Source organism: Cnephaeus nilssonii, assembly GCF_951640355.1.
Source record: "Cnephaeus nilssonii genome assembly, chromosome: 6".
NCBI classification, from domain to species: domain Eukaryota; kingdom Metazoa; phylum Chordata; class Mammalia; order Chiroptera; family Vespertilionidae; genus Cnephaeus; species Cnephaeus nilssonii.
Window position 1 is genome coordinate 67,272,700 of NC_137077.1, and position 13,989 is coordinate 67,286,688.

A 13,989-nucleotide genomic window follows, 5' to 3' on the forward strand; every position below is an offset into this window, starting at 1 on the left:
ATTTAGAGAAATATTATCTCAAGACTCCAGCTTCCTTTGGCTTGGTTATTAAGCTTGCAAATGATGTTTTCTTTTGCTGTACTTTCTGAATGCTCTGTTGATGGCATGGAATAGTTCAACAATCTACTTTAAACATGAATATGCAGAGACATGTTTCCATTACTATAAAATCAGTTCTTCATAACTTGCAAAACAGGTTTCCCTGGCAGGATGAAGGTTACACAGAAAAGCTTGTCCTCTCCCATAGTTCCTCTGCCTCCCGTGTCACTGTCATTACAGCTGCCTTGGCAGAGCTCCAGCTTAGGGGCAGTCAGCAGGGTGTCTACACATGGGTGTCTGAGATTTGGAGGCATGTCTCTTTATGACTTTACTATAAATACAAAAAGGACCTTGTATTATTAACGGTTATAATTTAATGGTTAAATGGATGGATTATTTAAGAAAAAGTATCAAGGAATATTGAAAATGTTAGGGCAAATCTAGAAAAGGGAAGTGACTTTGGGCATCCCCAAAGAGAAATCAGTGTAGAGGAAAAAATAAAATCTGTTAAAATAAAATCTAGTTTTAAATAATTATTTTCTTTCTAACATCTCCACTTGGGTTTGTCTTTAGAAAACAGGAGAAATGTTTACCAATAGTTAGTCTTTGTCCCAAATAATGCTGCCATTATGTGCATTTATTGGTTTCTTTTTGGCTATCGTTTTTGTTAATATTTCACATATTAATGCATTTACTTAGTTACCTAGTTTAACAGACACATATTGAGTGTCTACTCATGCCACAAAACAACTGTGTTTTGCAGGACATGGTCCCACTCCTCCTAAGGCCTATTGGTATGGAAAGTACTTGTTCTATGTAAATTCTCAAAATTAGACATTGTTCTCTAGGTAAAAGTAAATATAAAAACAAGTGCTGTAATAGCAATTTTAATTCTGGCTTGAATTTAAAAATATTTCTTGAAAAAACTGATATTAGAGTTAAGACAAGTCATATTAGAGTTAAGACTTTATTTGGGGCAATTGGGGGTTTTCAGGCATGAAGAGGTTGTGCAAAGGCACGGATTATGGGTATTGCAGGGAGACTAGCTAGGTGGCTCTTCCCATAGTCTCTCAAAAGGTAATTAATACAGGCCAGAATCTGGGATTATAAAGAAGAACCAGATTTAAGAAAACACTGTTCTCATAAGAATCACTTGCCCATTTATTTTTCCTCCTTTCTTTCAATATATTCTGTATCTATTTTATACATCTTAAAATTATGTGCATCAATCTTCTATATATATATATAGAGAGAGAGGTAATATGCAAATTAGGCCAGGACCCCATAACAGATCGACCAGACAGGAGGAGGTTGCGTGTGCAGCATCAGGGCAGGGCTGCAGGGGCCTCCCCGTACCTGCGTCTGGGGAGGGCCTGATCAGCAGTGGTTGCGGCTGCTTCAAGGGCTGGAGAGGAAGACAGGGCAAGACCAGCAGTGACTGCAGCTGCTGTGGGTCCTGGGGAGTGAGGCAGGGCCAGACCAGCAGGCTGCAGGGCCCAAGGAGCGAGGCAGGGCCAGACTGGCAGCAGCCACAGGGGCTGCTGTGCTGTGGGCCCAGGTCAGGGCTCATGCAGGAGGCAACCAATCGATGTGTCCCTCTCACACTGATGTTTCTCTTTGTCTTTCCCTCTCTCTTCCATGCTCTCTAAAAATCAATGGGAAAATATCCCGAGGTGACTCGAGGGTGGGCTGCACCATGCGCTTTTGAATCACACGCTGGGCTCCTAGTATATATATAATAAAATTGCAAAGAAAAATTAGAAAGAATAATGAAGTTAACTATGCAATTAAATTTTTTGCTTATAAATTACTTTATAGTTAACTTTTAAGCATTTGAATATTTGGCATTTTGCTTATTAAGTGAAAAAGTGGCCTGACTGGTGTTGCTCAGTGGTTGAGCATTGACCTATGAACCATGAGGTCACAGTTCGATTCCCTGTCAGGGCACATACCTGGGTTGCAGGGTCCCCAAAACATGTATACACACTTTAAGAGCTTATAGCTCAATTTTGAAAATAAAATGTATTTTAATAAAGGCTACCTTTATAATTATTCAAAGTGTGTGTATAAATATTTTTGGGACACCCTATATTCTGTTCTTTAATCCATTTGGATGTTTTTGTTGCCTTTTTATATTATGATGTAAAATGTAATTTTACTTTGTTTAGATAATCAATCTTCTCAGTGCTAATTATTGAGTTCCTTGTCCTAGTCCCACTCCTTTGTAATAAATACTATCCTTGTCAACTATTACCAATATCAGCTTTTATGCATTTTCATTCCATATTCTGGTCCCTGCTTTACATATGTATCCCTGACTAAGGTCTAATCACTATAGCTTTTTTGGTTGTATATTGAGTGTGATGCTTCTCCCTGTCTTGTTCTCTTTCAAAATTGCTATTGTTAACTATTTGCCAATCCATATCCATATCAATGTTAAAATGAAGACAGTTTATGAAAAAAAGTCTGAAGATTTTATAGATTAATTTTAAACTATTTGACAAATTTCTAGCTTTATAAGAAATACAGCTTTTCATTTTTAGGTCCTTGTGTCTTTGGTTAAGTTTTGTAATTTCCTCCATGAAAATGAAGAACAACTTTTAATATCGCCCTATAATTTTTGGTTTTCTTATATTTGTTTGTATTTTGCTTTTGAGAATAAGATTCTTTAGAAATGGATTCTTAAATTAGTTTTTACTGATTTATATCACTTTCTTGATTTTATGTATTGATCTGTGTCAGGTAAACTTGCTGCACTCTTTCACTGATTTTATAGATTACTTCTATAGATTTTCTTGGATTGCTATAAGAACTTTAACATCATCTCTAAATAATACTAATTTGTTGATTCCTTTTTATTGTTTGCTTCATAATTTTGTTGTTTGTTCATTTATTTTATTATGCTTTTGAATATGTCTTATTCTTGTCTTATTCCCATCTTTAAAGAGAACACATATAATGTTTCACCAATCAGTATATTTTTAGAAGATGGCCTTTGCCATGTTAATGAATTTCCTTCTCTTCCTAGTTTACTAAGATATGTTGTTATTATTATTTTAGAATCCTTTAATATTTTTCCTTGACTTTTTTATTGATTTCAGAGAGGAAGGAAGAGGGGGAGAGAGAAACAATAGTGATGAGAGAAAATCATTGATTGGCTGCCTCCTGCATGCCCCCAACTGGGGATTGAACCCACAATGTGGGCATGTGCCCTGACTGGGAATTGAGCCCTGACCACTGAGAAACACTGTCCAGGTAATATATTATTTTGAATGAATGCTAAGTCATAGCAAATGTTTTTCCCAAATATATTGATATATTTTATTTTTCATCTTCTCAACCACTTCTTTATTTTCTACTTTGTTAATTTCTGCTCATATTTTTTTCTTTTATGAACATTCATTTGAGATTGTAATAGTATTCTGTTTCAAATTTCTTTAATTGAATGCTTTCATGTAAATGCTATTTTTGACACTGTTGAAAACTCCCTGTTTTCTTGTCCATGCATCCGTGGTCTTCAGTTTTGGTTTCCTATTGATTTTCACATAGATTACCCTGTTTGAATAATACTGCTTGAGAATACTAAGAAACAAAAGGTCCTGGTTTAGCATATATGCTGAATTTCATTATAGGGAAGATTGAGTACCTGTCTATTGGCTGCGGGCTCATGGTGTGGATTGCTGATTTGAAACTAGCAAGTAGTTGGTGGATACCTCTCTTGGCTGGGACCAACTTTCACTGGCAGTGAAAAAGTTAGGGCACTGATAGGTGTGCCAATAATAACTCTAAATGATATGACCTACATCTAATTGTGGAAAGAAAAAAATAGTCATTTTAATAAATTAACAAGTGATTTAAAATAATTTAATAAATTGTGTAGTTTAGACTTAAAAAATTTATGACTCAAGAGGATAGAAAGCATGGAGGGCTAATATATTTGTGGGACAATTCATGTCATAGTATGAACTTTGTGCTTTTGCATAATGGATAGGGTTTAGAATATAAGATTAGGAAAGAATATCATTACAATTGAGGTAAATAGTATAATAAAAACATGAGGATATGGGATGTGCTCATGGGATAATGAGCAGATCAGCTGAACTAGAGGCTGATTTTACAGGGGTAGGCAAAGTAGGTTTATGGTTGTTGGTATGGAAATAACACAAAAATTAATAAATAACAACAACACAAGAATAAAGTGTTTCAAGTACTCACAACTGTAAATCTACTTTTGTCCACCCCTATATATGGAAAAAAGTCTTGGTAGGTAGGTGAGTTTCATTGTATATGGCCTTGATTTACTATCATTGGAAATGAAAAAAGAAATAATAGTTTGGGGGGCAAAGAACTAACATGAAAAATATGGTAGTGATGAAAATGAAGACAATTACATACTTTTATTGAAGTGTATTATATACCAAATACTATTCCAAGTGCTTTATTTTAGTGACTTAAATGAATCCTCAGAAAAATCATGAGGTAAGTATCTTCATCATCATCATCATCATCATCATCATCATCATCATCACTGGCAGCAGCAGCAACAGCAGCAGTTGTTGTTATTGTTATTATTCTACTAGAAGCCCGGTGCACAAAATTCATGCACAGGGTATGTGTGTGTCCCTCAGCCCAGCCTGCACCCTCTCCAATCTGGGACCCCTTGAGGGATGTCCGACTGCCCGTTTAGGCCCAATCTTACTGGGATCGGGCCTAAATGGGCAGTCGGACATCCCTCTCACAATCCAGGATTGCTGGCTCCCAACTGCTCACCTGGCTGCCTTCCTGATTGCCCCTAACCGCTTCTGCCTGCCAGCCTGATCACCCCCTAAACACTCCTCTGCCAGCCTGATTGAAGCTTAACTGCTCCCCTGCCAGCCTGATTGCCCTTAACTGCCCTCCCCTGCAGGCCTGGTCACCCCTAACTGCCCTCCCCTGCAGGCCTGGTCCAGCCCAACTGCCCTTCCCTACAGGCCCGATCGCCCCCAACTTCCTTCCTCTGCCAGCCTTGTCACCCCTAACTGCCCTCCCCTCCAGGCTTGATCCCCCCCAACAGCCCTCCCTTGCAGGCCTGGTCCCTCCCAACTGCCCTCCCCTGCTGGCCTGATCGCCCACAACTGCCCTCCCTTGCAGACCTGGTCCCTTCCCTGCTAGCCATCTTGTGGTGGCCATCTTGTGTCCACATGGGGGCAGCCATCTTGTGTGTTGGAGTGATGGTCAATCTGCATATTACTCTTTTATTAGATAGGACAGAGGCCTGGTGCACGGGTGGGGGCCAGCTGGTTTGCCCTGAAGGGTGTCTCAGATACCAGGGCCATGCCCCCTGGTGACCCAAGCAGAGGCCCTGGTATCTGGGATTTATTTGTCTTCTATAATTGAAACTTTGTAGCCTTGAGTGGAGGCTAGGGCAGGCCAGGGCGGAAAGCTTGGCTTCCTCCACTGCCGGGGAAACCCACACCTCCTGCTCGCTCAGTGGCCACAGCCATTTTTGTTGGGATTTATTTATCTTCTATAGCTGAAACTTTGTAGCCTTGAGTGGAGTCCATGACTGGCCAGGGTGTGCGGGAAGCTTGGCTTCCTCCATTGCCAGGGAAACCCAAGCCTCCTCCTTGCTCCATGGCTGCAGACATCTTGGTTTGGTTAATTTGCATACTTGCTCCTGATTGGCTGGTGGGTGTGGCTTGTGGGTGTAGCAGAGATATGGTCACTTTGCATATTACTCTTTCATTAGATAAGATTCTATTTGTAGATACTCAAGGAACTCATCTAACATGACTAAGTTCTTACATCTTGTAGATGACAAAGCTAGGACTTTTAACAGATGTTATACTTCTTCAGAACTAATTATTAAAGTTAGTCTGATGTAGTCCTGGGGTTGGACTTGTGTAAGTGAGAACACATCTGGGGTTATTATCTGGAGGTGGTGTAGTGATTCTCTGTGCAGGGATAGAGGCTTGACCTCAGGAAGTAATCCTATATAATAAAAGATAATATGCAAATTGACCATCACTCCAACACACAAGATGGCCACCCCCATGTGGTCAAAGATGGCCACCCCCATGTGGACACAAGATGGCCACCACAAGATGGCCAGCAGGGGAGGGCAGTTGTGGGCGATCAAGCCTGCAGGGGAGGGCAGTTGGGAGGGACCAGGCCTGCAAGGGAGGGCAGTTGGGGGTGACCAGGCCAGCAGGGAGAGCATTTAGGGGGCAACCAGGCCAGCATGGGAGGGCAGTTAAGGGTGATCGGGCTAGCAGGGGAGGGCAATTAGGGGTGACCAGGCCTGCAGGGGAGGACAGTTAGGGGCAACGGGCCAGCAGGGGAGGGCAGTTGGGGGCAACCAGGCCTGCAGGGGAGGACAGTTAGGGGCAATTGGGCCAGCAGGGGAGAAGTTAAGCATCGATCAGGTTGGCCAGGAAGTGGTTAGGGGGTGATCAGGCTGGCAGGCAGAAGCGGTTAGGGGCAATCAGGCAGGCAGGCAAGCGAGCGTTTGGGAGCCAGCACTCCTGGATTGTGAGAGGGATCCCAGATTGGAGAGGGTGCAGGCTGAGCTGAGGGACACCCTCCCGCCCCCATGGATGAATTTCGTGCACTGGGCCTCTAGTAAATCAGAAGACTCCAAGGTTCCAAGTGTGGGTGACTGGGGCAATGGGACACTCATTCTGCTTCTTTTTAAAAGTTTCTTTCCCTTTTTGTCCTTTTCACAAAACTCCTTCTTTCGCTTTCTCTACCTTTCTTTTTGTTAATCAACTTGTATGTAAGCAATATTCAGGATTAGATATTTTCTTTTTTCTTTTTCTTAGATCCTAAATATAACTACAGAACTATTGCAAAAAAATCATTTCTTGGAAAAACCATGGAGGATTTAAGATATGCTTTTATTCCAGACCAAAAGCCATTATTCAGTAACAAATCATGTTAGAACTTGCATACACTCAACACATGCCCAGACTTAATGCAGACACATCATTTAGAAATTTACATTTTAAAAGTACTTTTATTTAGAATCAATAGACTAAATTCTTTACTTAGAAAGTAAGAAGAAAATCTTACCTCAGAGGTTTCTATGTTAACAAACATCTCAACAACTGAATGCATGGATGCACATCTGGAGAAAAGTTCCAGTAACTACTACACCTGTGTAACTTTCAACACATTAACCCTTTACCTCAGTCTTTCCCATATGTAAACTGAATATAATGATATAGTATTCTTTACCTCATCATATCCTAGATAAGGGCAAACACATCTGTAAAGTGGAATATGCCAGCTAAGGGATCAATAATTTATACTTGTTTGGATCTCAGCATTTAGAGTTGCCCTACTGGGTCAGGTCTTCTGAGAAGAAGTCGCTATGGTGTGTGAGGTATATTTGAGAAAGGAGCCGTGAGGGTAGGGAGAGCTGCCTTGAGATCACTGTGAACAGGACGTTCACAGCATACGCTAAGAGAGAGGGAAGGAAGAAGCATTGGGTTTAAAGAGTTTCAGACAGCAGCCCAATTGGAAGAAACCTCCATCCAGGCCAATGGGGAGTCCTGAAGCCAGAGTTTTCCATTAGAGGAGTGCCCTATCCACCTGGTCCCACTGATGTGCTCAGTCATTGGCTGGGATTAGACTGAGGAAAGTGAGGCCTTTAGGATGGCGAATGCAGAAGAAATCTGAGCAGTGCATATTCACAGCCGCCACGTCCACACACAGTATCTGATACAAAATGTCACTGTCGAAAACTTTGCTTGCCTTTTGTTTTCTCTGAACCTGCTCTAAACTAGCTTTATGTCTCCTAGGCCACCAACACTTTCTGTTATGCTAGCCAATGTATGTCTTCTATTCCATCGCCAATCCTGGACATATTGCTCAGCTATTTCAACTATGTCTCATTGAATTAGATTTCCCTTCATCATCTCCTGGGAACATCTACTGATAGCAAGCTCTGAGTAACTCTAAGAATTGTCTTTTTCCAAGTTCTTGCTATATTCAAGTTTTCTGGAGAGTATCATGTAACTATTTTGATTTGGGGTCACAAAAAAATTAATCCAAATTCATTAAGATTACTGGTTTTGGAGTTAGATATTAGTAGAATTCTAATCCTGGCTCCATAACTTACTATCTGTGTTAATTTGGATAAGTTATCCGATTATTTAAGCCTTAATTTTCTGATATGACAAATAAAAATAGTGTTGTTGTGTTTTTTTTACAATAATATGAACATGGCATGTAGTAGTTGCTTAATGAGTGAAGCAGACATCATTAATAATTTTATCTAGTACTTACGTTTTTCTGTATATTTCCATATTTTTTTTACTCCTTATTACCTTCTTACTGGAGTAAAAAACCTGCTTCCACTCTGCAACTCACAAAATCTTGGGACTACCTCTCCTACATTACTGTGTCTCAGTATTTATTGAGAACCTACTGTGTTCCAGGAACTGTTTTTGCAATGGGTCTCTAGTGGCGAGTCACACAGACCAAGTCTACTTATGCTTTTCAATTTCACATCTTAGGACTCTGCAAAGACCATTCCTGCCATACCATGCAAATGCTCCCTGCTTACCTTTGCTTATGGAATCCCTCCCATCGTCCAAGGTCCAGCAGGAATGTCCCATCTTTAGATCTTCTAAAGATCTAAATATGCCAGCTAAGGGACCAATAATTTATCCTTGTTTGGACCTCAGCATTTAGAGTTGCCCTACTGGGTCAGGTCTTCTGAGAAGAAGTCTCTATGTTATGTGAGGTATATCTGAGAAAGGAGCCGTGAGGGTAGGGAGAGCTGTGCTGAGATCACTGTGAACAGGACGTTCACAGCCTATGCTAAGAGAGAGGGAAGGAAGAAGCATCCCTATAGATATAATAAACTGACGGGCATCCCTACAGATATAATACACTTACCCTTTTCTGAAATACGCTCAAATATTTTTCTTCTTTTGCAATTCATCTCATACTGTGTTGTGTCTTCTCATCTCACTTGTGAGGTTTTGAGGTCCTGGAGGACAGAGTCTGTGGCATACCTATTTATATTCTACAGGATACTGAGCACACTGCCTCACTCAATAAGCGTATGTTCAAGGAATAAATTAGTTGCAATCTCCCTCTCTTCAAAAGTGATTATTTATCACTAAGGTACACCAATAAAGTAATAAACTCTATATCCCGGCTGAGTAGTCTTCAAGAATACAAAGTAATTGCCATGCGTGCAACTAATTTCTCTTTTTCTCTCCTGCAGTTATTACGTTAAGGGCCAGGCACGGGGAATGGGAGTGCCGAGTAATAGGGCACAGCCCTTTCTCTGCAGAAGTTTACCGTCTTTGAGACTGACGCAAATGAAAGTGATTACAATGGAAAATGAAATAAATTTTAGCTAGGAACTTATATGAAAAAGGTATCCCAAATAGAGAACTTACTGATATATGGGTTTATAAGTATACTTTTGTGGAATATTTTTTATGAAACCTTAAAAGTCCAGGTAGTAGTTTTCCACCCTGATATCTCCCTGAACCTTAGTGTAGTAAATATAATGATGGGTTTTCTTGAGCAAGGCTCAAAGTTATAGAAATCTTGTAGAAATCGCCTACTTATTCTCATAAAGCTATTTAGGCTGCCTGGCACCCAGTTTGTTTGATTGGGGCTGGGATTTTGAATCGTGAGTATGTTGCCTTTGTAAATAATATTTGCTTGGTGAAAAATGTTTGGGATTCAGTGTGTGTGTGGGGGGGGTGGTGGAGTGGTGTTTAATACTTGCAATGAGTTATCCTGCGTTAAGAGGTGTGATCCTTGTTATAAGCCATACATAGTTGGTGCCATGCATGTGGCTACAAGATGACAGTTGGAGAGCCCATCTGTCTATGAAGTTTTATGAAATAAGGATTTTAAAAATGTAGCTTTGGGAAGAAAAGGCCAGTTAAATATAGAAGAGTGCAAAGTACTCTGGAGAATTTAAAATGTTCAAGTGGGCAACACAAGCATATTTTAAAAAAGTAATTAAATTACATAGGATAATAATAATAGAGGGTTCAGTGATATGTAGCTTTTGTATGTTGACTATATTTCTAGGTTTTATTTCCTGTTAGCACTCTGCTCCAGCTGAACCGAGACAGGAAAACGGGTACATTCTTTATGATTAGAAAGGATTCTGTTGCCATTAGCCCATGCTAAATTGATAGTTTTTATAGCTCGACAAGAGACCAAGTCATCATTACCTGGAGGGAAATACCTAAATCATCTGAAGATGGCTGTTCTGTTCTGAAGGAAAGTTTGAGATGACTGTTTGAGTGTCAAAGTCTCACTCCTCAAGTGGTTTTGCTGTAGAATTGATTGTTCCCCCGTTGGGGTGGGTATATTACATTGGGGAGCTCGTGAAGGAAATTCCAAAGGCAGAGCTGATAAGTTCTAAAGGGAATTCTGATTTGGTCCCCAGACTGAATGATAGATGCTTATATCTTAGGTACTTATGCAAGTACGCAGAAGATAGGAAGAAGCAAGAGAAAGAGCAAAGAGTACAAGATGTGGGAGAAACATATATCAGAAGAGGCACGGAACTCTATGGCTTGGCCAGCTTATCATTTGTTGAGTTGTGAATATGAACTTTGGGAGCAATTTTGGTGATGACTGAAAATTTTTAATTTCTTTAATGATGATTCACGGAGCCTGAGTATCGTATTGCATTAAAATCCCAGAATTCTAGAAAACACTTTTAGTAACAATGGCAATGCCTAGACAGATCAGTCTATATATGGTTGATAAGATGCTCTTATTAAAAATGAGGCACCTGGTAAGAATGAGATACCAGAGAGTGAATTTGTAATGCCAGTGCATTCGATGTATAAGTCATAAAAGGATTTCCCCCCTAAAACCAGGCTTTTTTATATTTAAAACTTTGCTGCCATAGTTAAGAACAATTTTGTGCAGGTTGAAATACTTTCTTGAAAGCTTATTTATATTTTGCAAACAAATTTGTGATCATCCAGGCTTAACCATCATTACTTGGAATGTTTCATATTGATTACATGTCTACCTTTTTGCACTATTGTGCTACAATATTATAATAATTGTTCTCAAGGTGAAGTAGATTCTTAAATTAGTATTTTCCTCTATTATTCTAAATATTTATAGCGATGGCATGTTTTACTTGCATATGGATATATGGCTGCAGCCAGCCTCTAAAAGAAATAGACAGGAAATAAGAATAATTAGTTTGATAAAATACTCATATCTAACACACATATCATGGTTACTATTTTTTAGACCATGTTTTAACTGCCTTAAGATACTAATTCATTTAAGCTCAGAACAGCCATATTAAATTGGGACTGTTATTGCCTACACTTTACAAGTAAGAAAAGTGAGGAACATAGAGGTTAAATATTTTTTCCCTGAGTTAATATGGCAAGTAGGTGTCAGAGCCAGGAGTTGAAAACAAACAATCTGATTGCTTGGTATTTCTGTTCTCTATTTCTATAGCTAAACTATTCTTGTTTGAGCCAGGATTAGAGTAAGTAGCTATGTTACTCCAATACTATATTTTAATATGATTATTTATTAACATGGGCATTCTCCCTTATTGGATTATGAACTTGTAAGTACCAAAGAATCATGTTTTATTAACTCTGTCATACATAGTGCTTAATACAATTTTTATTACGCCTGAATTACAGCTTATTATTGCCCTGAGATATTCTGTCCAGGAGATTTCTATTTTGAAATCATTGCTCTTTGATTCACAAAGCAAAAACTGCAACTGTTACCTGTAAGAGGAATACTGTATTCATGATTTTTTTTTATTTCTTAACTATTGTTAAGAATAAAGTAGCATGAGTGAATCAAACTATTTTTGTTTAATATAGGATAATTTTAGAATAATGTTACTTGGTTGAAATTCTTTTTTTTTAATACTCTTTTCCCACAGGGTGCTGCTTTAATTAGAATGCTGGCAAATTTTATGGGCCATTCAGTATTTCAGAGGGGTTTGCAAGTAAGTAAAATGCTTTCTATTTTCTCTTATCTTTTTCCTGTCCTCATATTTATTTTAAAGATTTTTCACAGCTTGAAAAATTGCCAATACAAAATTTCTGAATTTAATGGAAACCTTTCGGATGAGTAAGGTAAGCAGTATCTTTCCGTATGACAAATGAAAGAGGTAAGATACTCACTATACCAACCAATAAAACTCAAACTGTTATACCATTTAGAATCTCTTTACTACACATTTTAAAATTGAAGTAATTTTCAAATATATCAGATCCTAAATAATCTACAAAAGATTTTTGAGTCTGCTTCCTTTTTCTTCCATTTAAAATTTTATATACAGTGAAAACTAACTATGTTAGCCTTTACAAAAATATGTATTTGAGAAAAATCTTGATTTCATTTTTGAAATATGTGCCTTTTATGTTATTTTATTGTTGACATGTGTAGATTGTTATTTGTTCCAAAGTTATTTAAGTGTCTTTAAAATAGAAAATGCAATATTTTAAATAAAGGGGGAAAATAAACAATTTTATCTTACTTCATTTGTACTATGAAGTATGGAATCTAGCAGTGGATTCTTAGGAAAGAAAGATTCTTAACTCTTGAAAGCAAACACAAACATAGAAAAATGTAACTTTTATTCCATTGCCTCTATTGAAGTAAATCATGTTCCTAGCAGCTGTGATTGATGAATTATTTATGATGCATTCTGCTACTTAGAAGTGTCCTTTAAAGTAAATTGATGTTCACCTGAAATACAATTATGCCAAGACAGAAAGAGCAATCAATCTTATCTGTTCTTAGTAAGCTTTTCATTTTGAAATTTAAATAAACTACATATGGGACCAGGTCATATTTTAGTAGTCTAATTTGATCTTTACCTAAAATAAACTAAAAAATACAAAGCAAGAGTTGAACAAGTTACGACAAAGTTACATATACTTTACACAACAAAGAAAAAAGTATACATTTCTTGAAGAATAATTTTCCTTAGAAAATATTGTTACAGATTTGCTCCAGCAGAGGTTGAAATTTACTTTAATCAGCTCTTTCTATTAAGGACACCTTTAGAATAGCTGAGTTCCATTGAAGATACTGACCAGGTGCTAAAGTCTCTATTCTGATCACATAGTTAGAAAATCCTTTTTCTCAAGGAGTGCCCTCCATGAATATAAACTTCCTGGACAAATGTCCTTCCTTATCCCCACTCTTTTGTTTTTCCCCATTGAAGTTGTAGCATGACAGTTCCAGAAAATATCTAAGCTTTCTTAAGGCAACATAAATCAAATTGGATTTCCTGGTAGCAAGTTGATGTGAAATCATTTTCTGTATACAATTTTTATTGTTTCTCCTCATCTGTGTGTATGGATTTGTTTGGTAGATTGAATAACTATAGTTATATTATTTGGAAAGGATTATTGTCTTGCAGCATTTTTCTTTATCCTGTCTTGCTTTCTGGGGTATGCAAAATACATCAATTTTAATTCACCCAATTCTAGTGACCCAGTCTGTTCAGTTTTATCTGAAACAGACTATCTGCCCTCTGACTCCCATATATTAAACTTTCATTTGAAGCTTCTGCTAATGTGTACGTTTATGCTCTGATACTTGATTTGGTTAATTTTCAACAGAGGGACTCTATACTTGTCAACATTGCATTTCATTCGCCTTGTGACATCTCATTGATCAGATGGATCTGTATCCTTCAGTACTTCCTCGCAGCTTTATTTATACTCATCACTCAAGCTGATTTAGTGTATCATCAGCAGTTGGATTAGTTTACAGTAGATCCCTATGTCTCGGTGATAAATTATCATCTCTTGTGCATGAAGATGTATGGGATACATTTTGGAAATGACCTCCTGAACAGACACTTTATGTCATGGTGCTGAGTGGTCACAGAGTTGATATTAATATATTTCCCATCCACAAGTCTCTAGGGAGTCTTGGTTTTATAGTCTTGTTGAAAGAGCTAATCTGGACTGTCAGTGC

The 13,989-nt window shown here is 38.2% G+C and overlaps 1 protein-coding gene across 1 annotated transcript in view; it reads left to right on the plus strand.

Annotated features, from left to right (window-relative positions):
- Positions 1 to 13,989, plus strand: part of TRHDE (thyrotropin releasing hormone degrading enzyme) — a gene marked incomplete at its 5' end in the record, with an annotated part of 366,323 nt that overhangs the window by 238,404 nt on the left and 113,930 nt on the right. Inside the window, one exon of the mRNA XM_079775459.1 lies at positions 11,936 to 12,001. Coding sequence (XP_079631585.1) covers positions 11,936 to 12,001 — 66 coding nt within the window. The remainder of the gene's footprint in view (positions 1 to 11,935; positions 12,002 to 13,989) is intronic.